Source organism: Polypterus senegalus, chromosome 1 (assembly GCF_016835505.1).
Source record: "Polypterus senegalus isolate Bchr_013 chromosome 1, ASM1683550v1, whole genome shotgun sequence".
Taxonomy (NCBI): Eukaryota; Metazoa; Chordata; class Cladistia; order Polypteriformes; family Polypteridae; genus Polypterus; species Polypterus senegalus.
Genome location: NC_053154.1, coordinates 245,682,526 through 245,705,512, shown reverse-complemented (window position 1 = coordinate 245,705,512; position 22,987 = coordinate 245,682,526). Strand labels below are relative to the sequence as shown.

Here is a 22,987-nt window from a genome sequence, read left to right as displayed (position 1 = left end):
CAGAATCCGAAAACTATCACTGCTGGTGAAACAAAATGACTGGTCCAGAATTTTAGAATTACTTATATTTTATGGTGTTCTGCTGCATGTAAATCCTCAATGACACATTTATATTAACAGTTTCCTGTGTTCATTGTATAGTGTCTTTGAAAAGTGTCTTATGATTAAAATAATGCTGTTTTGTTATATATTCTACAGAATGGGATTGATTATGTAGAAAATTCAATATTCAAGAGGGCTATTTGTCCTTAGGTCTTGGGATTAAATCACTTAGAAGCAAGTCACTATTTACAACCCAGGTCTTATATAGACTCTCTGTTTTCTTACCCTTTGAAAAAGCAGTTTGACTAAGTGGATTGCAAGGTATGGCTACACTGCACAGAACCTATGATGATGATGATAGTAATAATAATTATAATAATAATAATAATAATGGTTATTATTCCATCCATCCAGTTTCCAACCCGCTGAATCCAACCACTGGGTCACGGGGGTCTGCTGGAGCCAATCCCAGCCAACACAGGGCACAAGGCAGGAACCAATCCTGGGCAGGGTGCCAACCCACCACAGTGGTTATTATTTGTATTTCTTTATTATTATTTCTATAGCACAATTCATACTTTAAATATAGCTATGGTGACCATCCGTCCCCGTTTTCTGGGGACAGTCCCCTTTTTCGGACAACTGTCCCCACTCAGAAACATGTCCCCGTTTTGTCCCCGATTTAAGATTTCGTCCCCGGTTTCAGCTCGTTCACTTTTTTGAATGTATCTCATCACCACGATAATTTCAACTTGGCGAACGTGCACGGTGTTTTGACGGAGGTCATGCTTTACCACATTCTGCAACTTTGGCGAGAAATCACGTGATAAGCTTTAGATTTGTACTCTGTAGTGTTTAGAGTCCCTACTCGTGATCTGTAGATTCTATGCTCCTCTAAGCCAACCCAATTGTCCCTGAATTGGCCCAAAAAATTCTGGTCACCTTAATATAGCTCAATGTGTTTTACACATTAATTACAATACCAATTATGTTAAACTAAACCATTATTTATATTGTATATATACCTTATATAATATTATTATATTTAAATATACAAAAATATTAAGAAAAGATACTATTATAATTTCCTATTGATAAAAAAATAATGGTAAGAAAAACATTTAAAACAAATAGATTAGCTATACAGAGTAACAGTTACTAATACTTTACCTATTTTAACCTATCAGGAGATGATGTTATAGTCATTAGATCATTGTTTAACAATAGTTATGGCCAGATGGCAACGAGGGAGAGGAAAGGAAAAAACTTCAAGATTCTCAGTCTTGAGTAGTTCGAGAATACAAAGATTTGTTGACTTTAGACAAATAGCCCTCCAACCCCCTTGGTATTCAAAATCGGCTGTGAATTCTCTAAGTCATTATCAATCATGGAATTAGAGAATTTTAAGGCTACTGGAGTTGCTGTTGAGCCGTCATACTTCAAGGTAATGACATATTCTGCAAGACTGTTGTAAAACCTCCACACATTTACAGTGGTGCATAATGTTGTGAGTGGTGCATAGGACATCCAAAAGGAAAAATAAAAAGAACAGGGGTTAATAACTAGCAATCATGCTAAACAATACACATTTTATTACATATTTCAGTGGCTACCATATACATATAATGAAAAGTGACCCATCTATGCCAAATGAACTCTGAGTGAAAATCATTTCGGTCAGTGTTAGTTTTAACATTTTAAACAAGAATTATTAACCGTTATTAAAAAAAACTGAACTGAAAAGTAATGCTTTTATCATCTTTTTCAAATATTTTACAGTGCTTGATTGACTTATTTCTATTACAAACATGTTTCAAATTTTGGGTGCATAAAAACCAAAAGTCAAATCAGTAGATATGTTGAAAGGGTCAATTGAAGATAGAAATGAAATATTTGGAAAATGTAGACATTCATAAATGAATGAATGGGAAAGACTGTTAAGAATCTTTTATACAGTTAACAAAATATTTAAAATCAATTCAACCTGATATGGAAAGCCAGAGAAGTGCAGAGAAAATTGTTTCATTATAACTGTTGCGGCTGCATTTTCAGCTAGCTGTAGCCTAATTTGGATATTTAAGTACCAGTAATGTACTCGACTATTTATTTCCAGTTTTATCTGTGAAGGTAAATGATCATGTTTTCTCAATCAAATTCCTGTATTTTTGTCTTTAGTCAGTTAGTAGAATTTCTATTTTCCCTTTGTTAAATTGAATCCATTCGATGATGCTACACCAACATTTAATCATAAGGTAAAGAGTATTTAGGACATTCAGAAAACCAAAAATGCATATCTGCACAGCTATGGAAATTCATCTTATCTTTTGTATCCCAAGGAAACCATGTAAAATGAGTGCTTTTTTTTCTTGAAGAATGGCCTCATATTTCACAGGACACATTTTACAACCTATCTGAAAGCAATTAAAGGACTAAATGTGTTTCTGCAGGCAAAGGGGAACCCTGTTCCTTACTAGGTTGTCAATATTATTATATTGTTAGTTGTTTTGATAATTTTGTCTCCTGTACCTTGTACAGAATGAAAGAAATTATGTTCACGGTATGCTATTTAAAAAATGTAGCTACCCTATCTCTGCCAAACCATGTTTTAGTCAGAGTTTAAAAAGTTGGCTATGTTTCAGTAATCATTTATATAAAGTGATCAACTTATAAATGCACTTAGGACATCATTTGTTTTTTCTCACATGGTGCAGCTTACCTTTTTATTTAAACAATTTTTCCACACTATCTGATACTGTAACATGCTTTTGATGTTATTACTCATTTTAAATTGGCAAATTTTATTTTTAGTATAAATGTAAAATGTTTCTGGATTTAAAACAATGATTATTCATTTGTGCTCTGCCATTGTCCATGCATATAAAACAAAATAAAATGTCTACATGTAAAACAAATGGGCTTGATGGACTGATCAGGTTTCTTATGTTCTGTATGATCAGTTGCTCATTTGGTTTGTGTTAAGTGGCCTGGTGTAAATTTGTGTGGCTTTAGTCTATCATCCATCATTTCTGTGCCATAATTTTTGAAAGTTTTAAAATAATTGATACATATATTTTAAATTCACAAGCTATTTCAGTAATAAATCAAAAATTCAAAAGCAAGACTGCTTTCACAGTCAAATGCATGTTAAAGTTTCTGTATCAGGTAATGCATCAGAGAAATTACTTTATTTGATAATCTTCCTCGTTAGTTTGCTGAGGCGATTAATTTGTTAAAAGCATGTCTCTGCTTATTCTTCAGTATGCTGCTAATGACTGTAAGCATATATTCTCATATTGGAGAGGTTAAGCAGTTCTTCTGCATTTCATATATCTAAATGAGAATCAATTTAAAAGTCAGCACATCTTTTAAACCAGAAAGATTAAAAAGGTAGAGCACACACACACTGAATAACAGAATATTTATGATTTTTTTTAAGATTTAAACTGGCGGAGATTTTGTAATTCAAATTATGTGAGGCATAAAGAGGTTGCACAGTGTTTAGCACTGCTAGTTCTATAGCTCTGTGCTCCCTTCTTGGCTTGTTCACTGCCAGATTTTCTTTGAGTGTTTCTGTTTCCGGCCTCACAATTGTTTTATGAGTGAATGTGGGAATATGTAAAATATTTTACAATCCAATTACAATTTCTTAAATTAATGTAATGTCAAATTATTAAACTAAATAGCAATTATTTCCATTAAATGTATTGTATTAACCTGAGGGAGTCTGCTAGCATGATAACTTTAAAGTCTTCTTGTAGGGTCCCCGTCAGAACACCAAAGGTACATTCCTGCCAAGTGCTTATTGCTACAGTGGATGCATGAATTTCTCTTATGTCTTTTATATTTTATGTAATTCTAGGATAGCAATTCTGTGGACAATGTAAAGCACTTCCTATTGTCTTCCCAAGTCAGCATGCTGCTGAAATTAGGAACTGAAGAAGTACATAAGTGAGTAAGCCTCTTTCATTATTGTGTACATCAACACAACACAATCACATTATAGGAAATGAGTGTGACAAGAGTTTTCTAAGTATTGTGATTTTTATTCAATTATATTAAAGTGATGTTTAACAGCTACTTATGAGTTTCACTTAGCAATGATCATGCATTTACAGAAAACCATATTTAAGTAAACAAAAAGCCTAAATCTTATCTGTTCTTTTCAAAATAATTACATTTTCTTTTCAATAGAAAAATGCAGGAGATTCTCCAGATATATAATCCTCATACTTGTTTAAAGGAGGCAGCTTTATTAGATTACTATGTCTCAGGATTCATGTGGGCTAAAGAAGTTAACCTTCCAAGCCAGAAGATATCAAATTTCATGACAATCCTTCACATGCTGTTGGATAATATCAAAAGTAAGTAAAAACACTGCATCCAAATGGTTGTATGAATTTGTAAGCAGTCTTTTTTGAGCTTATGTTGCATGTATCATAATGATGATTATTCCCAGTGCACCTGAAAGGGTGCATCAAGAAACAACATGTGTACATCAGATGTTTTTACTGTAAAGCTTCAGTTAATGCTTTCACAATTTCTTTTTCTAAAATTAAAAATCAATTCATTATATGAAATCATATTTTTTTGCTGCAGGGTCCCAAGGAGGTAGACTCTGTCTTGGAAATCTACTTAGAATGGTTCCATTTTAGGGCACATTTACACACACTACACTCACTCATACAAGACTGATTTAGAAGTTAAGAGATCAAACGTCATATATAAATTTGTTAGCTGGGATGTAACTGGAGCACCGTGAAAAAAAAAACATATAAACAACGTCCACATGGAGAGTGAGGACCAAGAACTGATTCAGGTCCCGAATCTCCTAGATAGTTATAGATAGACCCAGATGCATGTTGTGTTTCCTTGCTTTTAACCTTCCGTTGTTCAATTGTTTTTAATTTTTGTATGAAATAAATCCTTTGAAACCAGACCATGGAGTTTCCAGTTTTCTTTTTCATTTGGCAGTTACTATAGAGTGCTCCATCATGTCACAATGTAAATACTTATAAACAGAATATATGTAAATGTATGTATAGGTAAAGTAAATACAGTATAGATTATCTTAGCAATATTGGAAGTAAAGCAAGAACAATTCTTGGATGGGATACCAATCCATAACACACATTCATAAGCTGATTTAGAGATATTAATTTAACATGTACAGTATATCATTGGGGAATTAGAAGAAATACTCACTGTAAGAGACAGGTAATCAACACACAATATATTGCTACTCTCCAGCACAATGAAAAGGGAATATAACTACTTAACCTTCTGTCTTCCCTAACTGAAAATATTCAGAATATATTGTTTATTAGTTTGTTAAAAAATTTCCTTATAAGGAAATTGAGCCAACTTTCCTGACAAGAAAAAGCCACCCATTTATGGCATATTTATGTAGTATCATGTTATGTCTTGTAACTGAAAATAATTCTGATTCAAAACTGAGTTTATTATTGCTAATGATACATCTGCTTCAGTACTGCAACTGTATTTGCACATTATTAAAAATAACACCAACAACTGAACTGCAGACACATAAATATATATGTAGTTTATATATAAATTATTTTTTATATCTGTGACAATCTTGCCAGTACAAAGTTTATGCTACAGTTTTAGTACTCACATAATTGAACACATCATGTTTCATAATTCATCTAACTGATCATTTCTTTCCTACATATAATATGTAATTGGTATATTTTGTAACTGTAAATATGAATGTTAAAATCCCAATTAAAATTCTGTTCTAAATAATTGATAACAAATTTGCATGCTAACTGGGGTGAAATCTAAATTTTCTTTTACAGGATATTTGGACTAAAGAACAGAATGGCTTTAAAAACATATTAACTATTCAAAAAGGCAACTGTGTATTTGAAGAAAGACCAGCAGAGACTTATATCTACTATAGGCAGCTAAAGTTCCTAAACTCTTGAAGAAAAAGTTTAATGCTCAACAACAACATTCTTAGATTAAATATTTTATCAAATGATAATTTTTGTAGAACACAGGGAGCCACAATCTACAGTATAGATCACTAAGGGATCAGCAAAGCTGACCTACATAACCAGGAAATTGTGCTTAAATAATTAATTTTACCTCTGAGTACATTTACCATATGCATATCTGGATGTGCTATATCTCTCTGTACTATATTCCTTTTTTAAAGTTGAGATTCATCAAATTTACTACTGTTTATACACTTGTGACACAAGTCAGTCATTGTTCAACCCGCTATATCTTAACACAGCGTCACAGGGGTGTGCTGGAGCCAATCCCATCCAGCACAGGGCGCAAGGCAGGAACAAACCCGGGCAGGGCACCAGCCCACCACAGTGTGCCACAAGTACTCATGTAAAAAAAGAAAATGTCTAAGTCAAGCAGTAGCCATCCTTATTTCTAGTTCATCCACTTAATCTAAGTCTATTGAACTACTATGTTTTTGTTTTAAAATTGCAGACATCAGTTTCTGCTTTTGCCTCATGTCCACACTACCATTTATAATCCCTGAAAACTGAGACTTTTGAAAATGCTCTCCATGGCTGTATACGTCTGAAAACACCAGCTCGGCGTTGCATTGTGCATGGGTGAAAATTAAGGGTTTTGAAAATGCAGACTCTAATCGTGCTCTAATTTGTTCGAGCTTATTACCTAACCCTTCCTGCTTTGATCCTGCCTATTACAATGTCTCATTCCCTGACTGGTTACCTTTCATGGAAGAAAACCATTCTTCAATTTAGTCGACATAGTGGAGTTGCTTTTCATGGCATTTGTTGTGTTGCTTACCTGTACACATCTACAGTAAGTTGCATAGTAATGTTGCCCACATGGTCAAAAGGCAATTGACTTCTTGCTACAGTTTTGCGTTAAATCCTGTGGCTGGCAGCATTACCGTACCTTCAAGGATTTTTCCGCCCAATGTAAGCAAACGGCTATGTCATATGTGTTTTGGGTCGGTTTAATGTGGAATGAGATACTTTCACAAATGATGTGAAAGCACGAATGTGGGCAGAGATTGTATCAATTTAAAAATGCCAATTTTAAAAGAAAAACTAATACTGTAGACATAGCCTAATTTCAATACTATGGATTGCCTGAGGCTGTTTCAGCATCTTTGGGCTCATGGAAAGAAGCAGCCCTAGCTGGGGTGTTAGTCTATATGTGAGTGCACTTATTCACACACCTAAAAAAACACAGTTCAGAGTCTCCAATTAATCTATACCAATGTTCTGTGGGAGTTAGGAGAAAAACCAGAAACCCCCACGCAAAAGGAAAGTCTGTAAACTCAGTTTACCATAGATAGTGACTGGGTCTGGATTCATAGTAGCATTAACCAATGTGTCACCATCAAACACAACTATTAACACTATTTCAGGTCTCTGCCTACTAATGAACCCCAATAACTGATGTAATATGAATGGAACCTAAATCTCCTAAGATATGCATGCACTAGGCTGCAGCCAAGCCAATACAATCTGGGCAAATTCACACACAAGAAAAGTGTCAGAAGCAGAAATGAATCTTAATGCAAGGCTTGATGTTTTCTCCAAATAATAATAAGTATAGAATAAAAAGGTCAATTAATTTCTTTTGAAAGCAGAGCATAATAAACGCAACTGCACATAACCTGGATTGTCTGAAATGTTAATGTTAGTCATTCATGTTGTTGAGTGCGCACCTTAGTAAAACTAATGTATCAAAGCAATAAAATAGTAGAGAGGGTCATTAGATTCCTTAAGAAGTAGTTTTATCTTCATTTTCATAGTTGTTCGCTGGAAGCCCTTCTTTACTACTGCATCGTCCTTACTTTGCGTCAGTATATTATGGTTGCTTGTATATCTGTTCACCCCAATTTTGAACCCTTTTTTATATCAGATACTGGCCTGGCCTTTGATCCTGACCCCTATTTAGTGTACCGCTTATCATTGGCGTCTGTTTTTAGCAATACTATGGTTCTCATATTGTAAACTAGATATTTCAGAAAAATGAAAATCATTGAATATTGCAGTTTTCAATGTGGGGGGGAACGCAGCAGCTGTAATATTTAGATTTTTCCTTTGAAAAAGATAGATAGATAGATAGATAGATAGATAGATAGATAGATAGATAGATAGATAGATAGATAGATAGATAGATAGATAGATAGATAGTGTCACCTTTGATCATTTCTTCTATCTACCTGTTTCAAAGGAAAAATCAAAATATCTATCTAGATACATTATTGATCAGAGGGAAATTTAAATACAAGTAGCCTAGAATTGTAGCAATATAGGTAATGTAGATGGTGCATACAATTAATTATGGAAATTGTGCAAATAACACTACTACCAAAGTGGCACATTGTATTCAAATGACAGATACTAAAGTGATATAATAGTAAAGTAAAATAAAATATAAAATAAGTGAAATGGCTTATACTGATAGGGTAATGTTTAAAGTGACACATTATGAAAAAAGGTTAGATATTTGAATTGCAATGGTTTTCTGTTATTTGTCTTCTTTGTACACATAGATCCAACTGCCTAATTTGCTTGCATATCTTTATCCTAGATCTCTTGTTACTAAACCTTCATTTGGATAACTAGCAATTAAAATAGTTATTAATCTTGATTGGAATGTCTTCTACTGTTATGGTTCCCGCTTTATAATTTGCTATTTTTGGGTATATGAATCCACCTACCTTCACATTTCCACAGTAAATATTGCTTTACACAATTGGGATGGCTTAATATTAGGGCACAATCAAGCCCACAACCATTGCTGTCTCATGCTGGACCAGTTTGAGTCATCAGCAATGCATCACCCACATGTTTAGTAAGTGGTGGGAAATTCTAGAGAATCACAAAGAGAATTTGTAAAACCCCATACAGACAGTGAGTGGGATGGAATTCTGCATATTATTTAGCTTTTAATTCAATTAATTCAGATGTTAAAAGCACTTCCGAGAAGGCAAAAGAGCCAGTCCAGAGAAAACCTACCAGACTTACCTGAAGTAATATTGTTAAACTTTGAAGGGATATTAAAAGATATTTTTTTAACTTCCACAGTCAGTGGCATCCAGGAAAATTATCAAAATAAACTTAATTCAAATATCAGCAAGCTAGAATGACATATGGAACAAGTGACTTACTGCAATACAACTAAATGTAGCAGGGTTTTGTGCACAATGGCTTGTTCTTTTAAATGTGTATTGTTTTCATTATTTTCTTATGTCTATACTCACTTACTTTGTTTTATTACAGACAAGCACATGTCTCTTGTTGATAATATAAAAGAACTTGCAAATGCATTGAAGGGTACAGAAAACTCCATCTCCACAAGTTATGAACTTGTTGAAATCTATACTGTGGAAGAAGCAGTGTATATTGTTGACTTCTTTAAATACAGGTAATTATTATCTTTTCAAGCTTTGATTTTTTTTGTTTTATTCTGAATTTCAGCTGTCAGGAAAAGTTAAAAAACAGGTCAGAGTTAATACTGGATTAGTGTTATTATGACATCCTGATGAGCCCAAAATTCATCCTTTGAAGTAGTATATTAGTAGAATCAAAGATAACAGTGTGGGCTTTTTTTCAAATATTGGGTTTAGACAAGCAAAAGTAATTCTTCAAAGGCTCATTATTCCTGTTAGAAGTGGTTTGAGGGTTACAAAAGTGGATACAATAAAATGGTTGGGCCCTTTCATGATTTCATGATAGTCAAAGCTCACAGATCTTCTGTAAACATGTAGGTAACGTACACAATCAAACATAGAGAAAAGTAAAGAAATAACATAGCAGCTCAAACATCTGAACCTTCATAAAATCTTATTTATTAATTACAGAAGATGTTAGTTTTCTTCAAAACTAAAAAATAAATTTAAAATAGATTTTATTTTAATTAATTTAGCTTTTGTAACAATCTCTTGATTTGTGCTACTGCTTCATAACTCCATAGACCTACATTCAAGAAGGTTAAGTGTTGTCCTTGTGTACAAGTAGTTACAATCCCACATTCTATAGACATGCAGACTTGGTAAACTGACTGCTCCATATTTACTTGTGTGCATGTCAGTGTGTGCTCCACTATGGACTGTTATCTCAGTTGACGATACCATAACATTAGATTAACGAATCACAAAAGCAATGAAGAAGACACGTCTTGAAACAGCATAAGCTACATGTCTTTTTCTAACTATGGAACACAACAGACAGCCTGAGTAGAGCTTGCTGAAGTGCTCAATTTCAAAAAGAACAGGGCCCCCTTGATGAAGCCGTGGTACTATAGAGTAGTTTGCAGTATATACAATGGCTCTTGTCATGATCAGGATTTTAGTTTTGATTTTTTTATTATTTCTCCTTGGGCTCTCTGATTTTTGAGACATTGTTTTCAGCTATTTAGAGGTCAAGGAACCTCATGGACACATTTGTTTTGCACTTGATAAGTTTAACAATGTTAAAAATACATAACATTCCACTGGCTGATATTGCTGGGTCAAAGGCATTCAGGACTGGACTCCCTCAAAAGACCTTTGCATCTATCCTTTGTTGTTATTGAATAAATAATGTTGCTCTGCTTTTTGACTATGATTTAAGATTTGGCTCTAGTTATGAATTTCTTTTCAAACACACCTTTTCCTGACCAAGCTTCTTGAGACATACACATCATGAACATTATTTGCTTAACCTTTCATCTTTCCGTTCTGATCCTTTGCTTGAACTTTTTGTCCAAGTGGCATCTCCTGATTTCTATTCTGCAACCTTTTGCAGTCAGTGCAGCTCTGAACAAAAAGCCCATAGCGCTGCAAGTTTTTAATTGGATGCTATTTCTTGGACATGTAAGTCACATATCTAGCTTTCCTGTTTCATGTTGACGACAATAATGGAAGCAATGAAACGCATGGAATCCTGTTATAAACTAATGAAGTTACAATATAAATATCACATACCTATTCCTCTCCTGAATCTGCTTAATCCTGATGGGTTAAAAGCAAAGATTTCACCGGGCAGTAACAGGTGCAATGAAGAAGCCTATAATCCTTCCTCCTGCCAATTTTCTTTACCTGCTATTAAAACTCTAATAGTCACTTCTATGCGGTTACTTCATATTTTAATTCTTATTCAGTGTGGTTATTTTTAGTGCCGCTGTGCTGAAATGTGGTTTTGTTAACTAATACAATGATCTGTCAACCTGCTCAGTTTACTTTTATAGGATTTTCACACTACGATAGAAATGTGTTTTGCTGTCAAATGAATACGCTTATTAGTATTATGATTTATTAAAGCACATATAGTAATTCTGAATGAAACATTATATACTGTAGATAGTATTTATAAAGAGGGGTTTCACTGATTATGCAGTAATTCATCAAAACTCCTTCAATATAAATATAACGATGACCTAGAAATGTTATTAAACAGCCAAAAAGTAAAAATAAATCTATTTGGGTGAAATACAGTAGAAATGAAAACATAATTGATTGAATGATCATCAAAAGACAGCAGACAAATAGAGATAACCATAGGCTTGATGGGAACCTAACAGGAAGTTCTAATCATTATTTTTTAAATTTTTAACACTTCAAACTAACCTAAAAACCTGTTCAGCTGGTATCACACCTCATGCATTTTTTTTTCTTAATTTTCCCATATGTGATAGACAGGCAAGCTGTTTGCTTTGGCTTTTTATATTACAATTTATTTAAAACGCAGATGTAGACAACTGCATATATTATTTGACATGAGAATTTGCAGATACTATCTGTGGTAGTGTTTACAAGTTAACATGTACATTTAGCCATTCATTCACTCATTTTTCTGAACAATGCCAGGATCACAGAGATGCTTTTAACTAATTAAATTCTTAAGCCCACAAAGTTGAAAGCAATGTTTTCTCTGATATTTCAAGGGAGGGGATTTAATTTGAATTGTCTAAGAGTTTTTTAAATGTATGTCAGATGTCACATTACACAGTATATACCATCCTCCCACTCTCCTGTCATAAAAAGAAAAGGCATAAATCAATAATCTGGAAGGACTGTGAGTCTATCACGAGGCATTAAGAAGCACAGGCACAACAAAACCTGGCAGCATTTTATTGGAATATAGGAAGAAGCTGGAATCTGTAAACTCAACACCAAAACAAAGAATCAATCTGGGGTCCACAATTGTGGGGCAGAAAATCTGCTGCTATTCCATAATGCTTTCATTGAATGTAACTTTTACCAATAAATTATTTATTCAGGCTCGATACTACTAGAAGATATACGAAAGCTTTTGATTAGCGTGGAACATTTACAGAAATGTATCAGCCAGTTATTATTTTATAAACATTCTTTTTAGTGTCTACTCTCACAATGTGCTTTTAAAAAACAAACAAGATTTTATTCCATATAAACAAGATGCAACACCATATCATAAAGGCATAACAGTATGTGGTGCCAAACCAGTTTAATCTGATTCAGTATAGTTGGAGTCAAATTAAGTAATCTATCTGCTTAAAAATACAAGAGTGAACAGGTTCATTTTTACATGCAATTTGAATTTGAGCTTTGATGGAACTTCATAAACAAAGCTACTGAGAGAAATCTCCAGAGAACAGGAGTCACAAAGCTTGCTGACTGCTGGCCAAGAGTCATACAACACATATTTGGATCAGTGAGAAAACCAGCTTCTTGGCTTGTTACACCCTCAATAAAGAAACAAAGTCTGTTTAAGCTTTAGAATAGTGAAGGCTGCATGCTGCACTTATTTCTAGACAACTGTGCTCATCAGTGGTAACTCCAAATTTTGCAGCTTATCCTGTGTGGCTTTTATTCTAATTAACCAAACAACTAAATTAAATACAGTTACACAATAATTAGTTCCTAATAAAACAATACTTAACAAAGCAACAGCACCCCCTATAGGATTGTTTCATCTCCCAATATTTCAGTTCTTTTTAAATATAAAACCGTGTTCTATAAAGGAAAAAGAACACTGTAAAGCAAGAATTCTCAAAGTGGTCGATATCGGGTCGATTTGAACTTTTCTAGTGGTCGATAGTTTCAATAAAAAAATTTGAGAGTCGACAACAGCAAAAATAGAACCCCTTACTACTGCAATTTGTTTGTTACTTCAAAATATCTATGATTCCAATAGGTATCTAATTAAGAAGTAAAATAATTCAAAAAAACACTTTTTTGATAAAAACACATTACATACCAAACTTGTGAACGTAAAGGTAAAATGCGTCATTAAAAGAGTCACACGTAAGAATGCATGAAATCCATGTAGCACAAACATGTCTGTGCATTGTCTTATCGAATGTATCAAAGCAAGTGCGGACATGAAAAACCGTTGCATGTCCGCACTTGCTCACAGTGGGATGAGACGACGGATATTCGATATTAGCAGAATCTATCAGTCTTGTACGGTCATGCTTTCATAAAACACTATAAATTGGTTTGTTTGATGTGACATGTACTTATTTGTGATTTGAACTTTGAATATAATTATTTATTGAGGAGTAGTACTATGAAAAAGAAAATCAGAGGACACAGTTTATTTATTTGAGTTTGAACAAAAATCTTCTGTTTCAAGTAAGTACATACTTTATTGTTTTTTTATCACAGGGGCTGTCGAAATTGTTTGTTAATAAAAGTTTTTACTTCTTCAGATAATAATATGCCTGAACCAAAAAAGAAATGCAGACAGTACAGCTTGGACTATTTGTACTTATTTTGAATTTACATATTTATTTCATAAATGTCAAAAATGTAAAAAAACTCTTTTCGTATTTTTTTGCTTTAATTTTCGTTAATGCAGGTTTTTTTTATTGAATGTTGCACAAGATAATGCCATATTCCGTAGTCCTTTTTTCTTTTTCAATCATTAATTACAAGTGATTAAAAAGTTTGATATCTAGTGAAATATTTAATATCGAGTACTGTAGAAATTTATTAATTTGAGTAAGTAAAGTAAATGACAAGGGGGTCGATGGTTTTAAAAGTTTTTGGTAAAGGGCTCTGCGGCCAATAAAAGTTTGGGAACTCTTGCTGTAAAGATTCTTCACCTGGGTCCCTCTCAGCTACCTGGATGAGCACAATTTACTGCACTAAACTGACATTTGTACCTATTAATAGAATCATTAACAAGAAGAATATAAAATTTTCATTCACCTCATGCTCCTTGCAGTCTGCCACACTTTTTTTAAGTCTGTCCCAATGAAAGCAAGTGGGTGAGTTATTAAGAGGAGAAGTTAATTTGAATTGACACTACACTCATTTGTGAACTAAAAAAATGGATGTGACTCACACAGAAACAGGGAGTATCTGATGCTGTTTGGAAGTACCTGATGCACTACTGATAGAGTGGGCACACATTTTTTTTTGTTTTATAATTTGTCTGTGTAACACAAGAATTTTTATGTTCATGAATTCAGAAGAAAAATTAAAATTGTCTTTATGCTTTTTACGCTTGTCATAACAGTATGTCTTGGTAAAGTAGCAGCATGTTGAAATGACCTGTATGCAATTTTGATTATAGATTTTTGTCAAAAAATATGCTTCAGATAATAGCAAAATATCATTATCACTTTTACCTGTATTTAATTTTTCTGTGATGTCTGTGACCTGAATTGTAAGCATTTATTTTCTTAAGCAGTTTCCTTTATTGTTTGGTTATGAGAAGCCATAGCCTATTCCAGCATCCAAAGGTTAGGCACAGTTACACTGAACACACCAATATGAACTTGTAATGATCCAATTTAGTGACACCATTTCAACTTAACCTCAAGTGTCTGAATTGTGAGAGTCTCTGGTGTAAATGTAGTCAGGTTCTGTTTTCGTGGGTAGTGCTGGGAGCTTTTCCATGTCTTCTTAGAGAGTCAAGGTTGGGGGGCTGTCAAGAGACAGGGCCTGGTAAAGTCCATTGTGACACTTCTTGTGTGATTTTGGGCTATACAAAAATAAATTGTATTGTATTGTATTGCTGCCACCGTATCTTGGCTCAGCTCGGTGTCTGGGAGGCAAGCCAGTCCTGAAAGATGACCAGAAAGAGCTGGTCTTGGCCAGATGAGCTAAAGAAAAATGACTTAAATCCTGCTTCTGGCAGTGAGAGGGAAAGCTCACTCCTCTTGAACTCTTCCACAGAAATATAAGGAGAACATGCAGAATACTCAGAGAAGACACACCAAGTAGAAACACCAAATTTCAGGAACACTAGGTAAAGTCCCATAAGATAATGATTCCTGTACAAAAGGTGAAAGTTAAAACACAGCTGTTAAGTCACTGCCTAACACAAATGAATTAGTTTAATCCTCAAACGTGTACTTTATTGAAAAGTGATTTTTTTAATGCAGGAAACTATTTTTATACATCTACTGCTACAACTAATACTATTATTACTGTAGGGTAAATATCAACTTAAATTTGAGTAAGCAAGTGAAATTGATCTACAGTATGCTGATATGTGTAGACATGCTTTGGATCCAGAAACACTTGACATACTTTTCTTGAGCTCTTATTTAGTCATTTCGTTTATTAAAAATCACTGTGCAGTATTTTATAACTCAACACAGTCACAGAAGTGTTTTTTTTTCCATTTCACCCATGATTAACTGCTGTTCTACAGTAAATGATGTGTTCTTGGAGATATTAGCTTTATTTTTGCTAACAAGCAAAATATATTCAAATCACACAAATGATTTGCTATGTAGTAAATTATCATTAGAGCTTTCACAGTCACTTTCACAAAAAACAATGAGTGTTGCCAACTCTTTTATACTCTGTCTCTCAACCAGTTTAACAGGCATTTTCTGCCGCAGATAGGTGTCCTTATTCTGCTTTAACCCTTGTCTGATCATTCTTGAACATCTCAATCAACTCATAAACACTCTGGCATGGTAAAACACTGTATCCATTGTGACAGGCATGGCCGGAACGCCCCTTCTATATATGTTCCGGGGGAGCAACCATGGGCGCCTCAGTACCTCCTCCGGGACGCTTGGTGGCAACCTCCCTGGCTGAGGAAGGTACCTCAGTTGCTTGCAGGGCTTTATGGAGATTGAGTTCTCCACAGCCCTTTTGGGATCAGGGGTGGCCACCAGCGGGTGCTGCATGGGCCCCCAAGCCGGCCTGGATAACTCTACAGCCCCACCCGGAGGTTCAATCAGAAGCAGGTGATCAAACACCTGGAGCACTTCCGGGTGGGCTATAAAAAGGGCCGGCAACCACCACTCAGGGCCAGAATTGGGAGGAAGAGGACGAGGTTGCAAAGGAGGAGTGGTGGTGCCAAATCATTTGAGTTAAGTGCTTTTTGGACTGTGTTGGGCATGTGGGGATTATGCGTAAGACGTGCCCCACAGGTGAAGAAAATAAAAGTCTTGTCATTTTACACGTGCCTCTGGAGTGAGTCTGTGTTGGGTCAGGCGATATACTGTGTCTACTTTCACACCAGATTGTGCAGAAAGCTTTCTATGAATTTTGGTCCCGGTACACCTTTAGCTTATAAAAATCATATCACTGTCTCTCTACTCTTCTTTGCCACAAATGGAGAGTGGAACAGCCATGTTTACTCCTAGAAAACTAATGAAGGTTGACACTTTACCACTGTGATCACAGGCACACTGTGCTTCCATGTGCATGTGTGGAAAACTGTGCAGCCAACCCAAACACTGAAGTGTGGATAGTTATTGACTTACCCTTGTATAAACTAAAAATAATATATTATATTATTATAAATTAATGAAATGAAAAAAAAAAAATACCTATTTGCAGACAGTTGCTTTGTAAATTATTTTTATTATATTAGAGATTATAAATATTGCTTTATTTGTACTTTATTGCCAACTGACTGAAATGTATTGCATGTATATTGATTTTTATATTTCGCATGCGCTAAATAAAGAAAATCAGTGATTACCAATAAAGTGTATGACATGTTTATGTTGCTGTAGTGTTTTTGTTTTTCTTATGTTAAAAATTCACCCTATACTTTTGTATTTTATTTAAATCACAGGTTGCAATGTGTGTGTACTTACTTATGATATTTTTCATGTTATTTTATATGTATACCACATTAATTGTCTATCTTTCCATGCCTTACAGTTAGTATCAGGTTCTTCTGGTCAAATGTTGTCTTGGATTTTCACGTAACGTCATTTTACAGTTAAACAGTACTGTGGACAAATTTCTCTGTCTTTGCCTCATTTGTCCAGGGCACATTGTTCCAGAAGTCTTGGTCTTTGTTTAGGTGTTCCAGGGCAAACTTTAGTTTTGCCCTAATGGTTTTTCTTGCCAATAAAGGTTTCATCCTGGCGCATCTCCCATATAGATCTAATTTAAGCAGCATCTTTCTAATACTAGACTCGTAAACTTTGACATCAAGAGTGGCAAGAGCTACCTGTAGGTCCCATGATGAAATTCTGGGGTTCTTTGAGACTTCTTTCAGCATCTTGCATTCAGCTCTTAGGTTGGGGTGTCCTGGCCTGGACAAATTGGCAGTTGTTTGAAATCTTCTCCACATGCAGATGATCTGCCAAACAGTGGAATGGTTTATTTCAAATTGTTTTGAGATCATTTTACAACCCTTTTCAGACGTATAGTCATTTATTATGCTCTTTATGAAGGCCTCAGAGAGCTCTTTTAATCTAGGCATGGTGATAATTCACACTTCAAAAACAAAGAGCAAACTAAACTAAATATCTGAAGTTTAAATAAGATTCAGACAAGATCCTAATGATGCCGTAATGAATTGCACCTGATTCTGATTTTAGATGTTTAAGGTAGTAATAAATGTCAGGGTGGACTTAATTTTCCCATAAGCAAAATTTGCATTATGTTTATTTAAATGACACAAAAGACTATAAATTGTACATGTAGTATGATATTACCTTTATATAAAGATACTGTACAGTTTAACTAAATATCACATTTTGATATGTAAACATATGTTAAAGAAAAAACATTTCATGCACTTACTTTTTCACATGACTGTAACCAGTAGAGACTAAACATTCTTTTTTCATTGTTTAAATTTTTAGATCAATTTGGTGTTTTGATCTTCAATTTAAACTCTTCACCCCTCACTTAAGTGCACTATGTTGTACTATAAAATAAAGGACTGTTTTGTGAAATAAAGGATGGAAAGCCATAAAGAAAGATAACAATGTGAAAAGTGGAATAATAATTTTACAACTAGTGAGTGTCTTTAGGTATTCTCCTTACAAGGCAGTCCCTTTTGTTCAAATGAATGTTCAAGGAAACAGACTGCTGGTGGTAAGAAATATCAACACTTTATTAACGTTGTCAGGCAAAATTGGAAAAGTTTCGGTAATAATTTCTCTCCCTTTGTCTCTTTTTATTTATTTTTAGTTTATTTCAGCATTATAGATTATACGAATTTCTCTTTCATCATCCAAGAAAGGAGATGGTTTTCAGCAGTGAAGTAAGTTTTAACCTGATCTTGAAGAGGCAAACCTACTAATAGGTATAAAACTACAATAAAAATGTGAAGTATATAGTTTTACTAAATTAAACGTTGTGTTTAGTGTGGGAGTCATTAAAGAGGGAAAAGACACAAGCATAACATTAATTTTACAATGCTGTACTTATCTAACTTTTCATTATCCTTGTGACTACATAATACTTTTGAAAATATTCTATAATTAAGAACAGGAAATGTTGTTATACTCTAAGGAATGTCAGAGTTCCTGTCTTTGTTTTGTGTGTTGTTTGTTGTTCTTGCTTTAACAATATTTTTAGTTTTATGGCTGTACATCTAATGATGATTTAAAGATCATAATACCGTGCATCTACTGTATGTGGCTAAAGAGATCCTAAGAATGCCCAACTAAAATTAAAAGCTAAGTTCTGCAGTCATTTGTTGATCATCACCTCTTTGTTCTTTCTAATTGAGTGTGTAGTAGCTGATAAGGAAACTGACTTTTTTAGACTCATTAAGTTTCCACTTATTGTAATTGTTCCAGAAATCATTTCAGAAAATATGACTAATTACAACTAGATGTTTTGAGGAGAGTAGCAAAACAATAGTGTAAAGTTGCTGATTACTCACAGCTCCAAAAAGTAGAAAGTGAAATGTGATCTGGCCATCCATATATTATCAAATATCCCATATATTAATCTGTTTTAGGATTGGGTTGGTGGAGCCTCTTCTTGTAGCAATATGGTAAAACGTAGGACCCAATGCTGGACTGGACAAAGTGGAAAATAATTGAAAATATATTTACATTGTATTCATTGTGTATGAAGTTGATATGTGAATACCTAGCCTGCACAATTAAACCAAATTTGGGCATATTTTATAAAGCCCTCAGGGCTATTTGCATCAAAACCTTTCATTTTCAGACTTGGCTCTCCATCTGAAGATAGAGTAAATTACAAATGTTTTCATATCACTCAGTAAATAATATACACAGGAAGACTTCTGATTTTACTTTATTTGATGACTAGATCACATAAGCTTTAAAAAGTAACTTATTACAATCAGTATAAAATACAGTAAATGCCTTTTGGCAACCAATAGTCATGAAAGTGAGTTATGCATAAAATTGTACAGCTTTGCATCAAAGGTAAGTAACTTCACAATTTACAATGAGCAGAATTTCATAAAAGTTACAATAACAAATTTACTAAGTTACATCTCCACAGAGAAAGTTGAAATACTTAAAATGAGCAATATAGAACATTATATAACTACATTTAGCCCAGAACAATTACATTAGCTAGGAGAAATTTCTGACTATTGAATTGCAATTCAGGAATAGACTCCAGCTCTGAAATACAGATGGATGGATAGGTCAATTATATTACTTTTTATATAAAAATGAATCCAGGTTAGCTGCAAAAATTTACTGTTTTAAACTTTTGCAAGTGTAAGGCAGTGATGTATTGACATTTAGCCTTTATCTCATAAGGAAAATATTCTCAGAACTCTACATATTATAATCATTTAGTCCATTGACCTTGCTTTATTTTATATAATTCCCTATACAGGGTACAACATTAAATGATGTTTAACAGAGCAAAACAGATTACAGATTAATAAAGTATCTATCTATCCATCTATCTATCTATCTATTCAATTCAGGACAGATATCAATTGAACAGTTATGTTTATTTTGAATAACATATATATAATATATTGAGAAAAGTTTATCTCTATTAGTCAAATGTTGCCACGAAAGAGTTAATTAAAATAACACATCCTGAGACAAAAAATAAAGCGCTGAAATGCACAGCTGAAGATGACATTTGTTCACATGTGCTTGTCTCGAATATTTAGATTAAGTTACCAATTGTATTGTTTTTCTGTTATCACCTGAAAGTAAGGAAAGGAATTTAAAGTGTTAATAAATTAGTTAATGGTGCAGCAAAAAACATGGTTTCTTGAAATAAATATAATTTATGCTTGTTACATAATTTAAATATACAGTACTACAATGTGCAATTTCTTCTGTGGACATAAGAGGGCACTGTGTAGCCTTAGCATATTCTTCATTTGAGCTAATTTGTAGAAAATGTGTGCTGCAATTAGCTAAATCAATTGTTTTTAAACGATTAAATCACTGTTTAAAGCGATTCATTTAAACCTGTCTTTATTTGTCAAACTAAATTTCAAAGAGAGTAGGATTAATTTATATACATCTCTAACGATTTATATACTTCTCTGAAGATTTTTTAGTGCAGACAATAAACCACTGGTAAATCATGCAATTGCTTAGTTTACACTGTATATTATTTCAGTTTAAATGTGATCAGAAAAGTCTATTTTATGTGTTAAATTTGGAACCTCTTTATTTATAGTTTTTATTTTGTTGGAAGATTTTTGATACCATGAAATATTTTTAACAGCTGCTTTTATGAATAACAATGACAGTAATTAGTAATTACCATAGCTTGAATAATAATTGTTTACTAGCTTCTGTTTGACTTTTTCTCACAGTTTTTTATTCAATTTGCAATCTAATAATCATTATTAGCATGATAAGGTACTTTAGAGGAGAATAACCAAATGAAATAATGCGTAGTTAGTTGTTTTTCTAACAGATTTATTTCTTGAGACTCACAGTTATTAAATACAGCATTAAAAGGGATTTTAATGTAACAATTGTTATATGTCTGTAAATATATTAAGATTTTTTTTTAATTTTTAGGAAAATATTGAGACATTCAAAATACCTCATTCTCTATACCCTCTCCCACTTGAGGAAGGCATGTCTCAGGATAAATGTGATTTGCTTCAAGGTGTTGAAGAAGAAGACCAACTAGCAGATGAGGTATAGTAATAGTAATAACTATAGATAGATAGATCTACCTATTATGAGGCAGTCACACTATCACACTATCATTATGCCACCTATATTATATATATATTTAACACACAAAGAATTGCTCTTCATAGTAAATGATTCAGAGTGAAATGATGCTTTGTTAAGCAATGGCTTAATGAGGAACCACACAACCCATTAAGGAACCATTATTTTTAAGAGTGTAGATAGATAGATAGATAGATAGATAGATAGATAGATAGATAGATAGATAGATAGATAGATAGATAGATAGATAGATATGAAAAGAACTATATAATAGATAAATATTGTATGCATTATATTTTAAATTTGTTCACACCCTTCTTGTTATTACTTACAGTTACAATGGATTTTTACTATACCACAATTTCATAGAAATGTCAAAAGACTAAAAAAAGCTTACAGCAATGCTGCCAGTATCAACTGTACTATAAAACAATCAAATGCTTTGTATACGTTTTAACGGTAAAAAAAACATTAATGAGTAACATACCAAATGGTGAAAACAAAGCACATATTGTTTGGATTTTTTTCCAAGACTTTAAAAACTCAAGCTACTTACAATTTATCTTCGTATAGTTAAGCCAATTAAACTTGCCAATAAGTAGATCTGGTTAGTTTGACACCTCACTCATTCCATCTTAACATCTTCTCTTCTTTTTCTGAAACATCAGGATAGTAAAAATATAATAAAAGCATTGCCCTTTGTTTATAGTTTGAAGCAGAAGTGATTAAGTGCCAAACTATGGTGATACACCACAGGAACTTTACTTTTCTTTTTCATGGGCTGCCTGCCAAATCTGTTCTGTTACTGTTCAAAGCAGACATTATCATCGAGAATTAGAAAGGGAGGTGTCTGTGGGCCTTTCTAACATTCCTGTAACAACTGAAACAATGCAAGGGGTATACAATACAGAGGTGTCATACCGAGAGGCAACCAAATGCTGTAAATCTCAAAAAAATAAATTATAATGGCTATTATATTCCTTACAAAAGGTGGCTAAACAACAAGAAGTACAGAAAACCAATTTGTAGCTGATATATTGAATGAGAACACAAGTGTCGTGTGGATTGACTCAAATGATGTGTCTCAAGCAGGCTGGGTGAAGAGACCTTGACCAAGAACTTAAGAAACCCTTGATCAGTGTCCTAGGAAAGATCATCTTCAAACCCACTTTAAAAGACAAACTTGGCAAGCTCTTGTAACAGTATACCGTGCTTTGACAGAATACAGCATCACATGTAATTGAAGTGAAACCCATGAAGCCAGCCCATCAGAGCCCCAATAGAAAAACAAAAGACTAATGCATTATCTTATTTATGAGGAGGAATTTACAATAGTCACATTCTAATTTAGTCTTCCCCTCAGATGTCTTTTAAGTTATTAAAGTGATGCCTCTTAGTGGAATGGAATTTTTGTTTTTGATTTCTTAGTTTCCTCTTCTTTCACTTTGTTTCAGAATCATTTCTTTGGAATAGTGTATGGGGCATGAGGTTAAAGGTCATAGTTCCACTGAGCTGTTTAGTTGAATAAAGGATTAGCAGCCTGGATTTCCTGACATATCTAGGTCAAGTGATGTTAAATGAACGCCTTTTTTTTTTTTTTTGCTACATTTTAAAGTACAGTAACAAAAATACCTGTGTA

At 33.6% G+C, this 22,987-nt stretch overlaps 1 protein-coding gene across 2 annotated transcripts in view; it reads left to right on the top strand.

The window, feature by feature from the left end:
* cabcoco1 (ciliary associated calcium binding coiled-coil 1) overlaps nucleotides 1-22,987 on the top strand; it is a 44,489-nt gene that overhangs the window by 7,516 nt on the left and 13,986 nt on the right. Inside the window, exons 2-6 of one of the 2 annotated variants that reach the window (XM_039771278.1) lie at nucleotides 3,902-3,990; nucleotides 4,234-4,403; nucleotides 9,297-9,441; nucleotides 18,386-18,458; nucleotides 21,187-21,309. In XM_039771278.1, the coding sequence (XP_039627212.1) occupies nucleotides 3,902-3,990; nucleotides 4,234-4,403; nucleotides 9,297-9,441; nucleotides 18,386-18,458; nucleotides 21,187-21,309 (600 nt within the window). Of the gene's footprint in view, nucleotides 1-3,901; nucleotides 3,991-4,233; nucleotides 4,404-9,296; nucleotides 9,442-18,385; nucleotides 18,501-21,186; nucleotides 21,310-22,987 lie in introns of those variants that run through there. The other variant, XM_039771286.1, reaches the window with a different exon arrangement.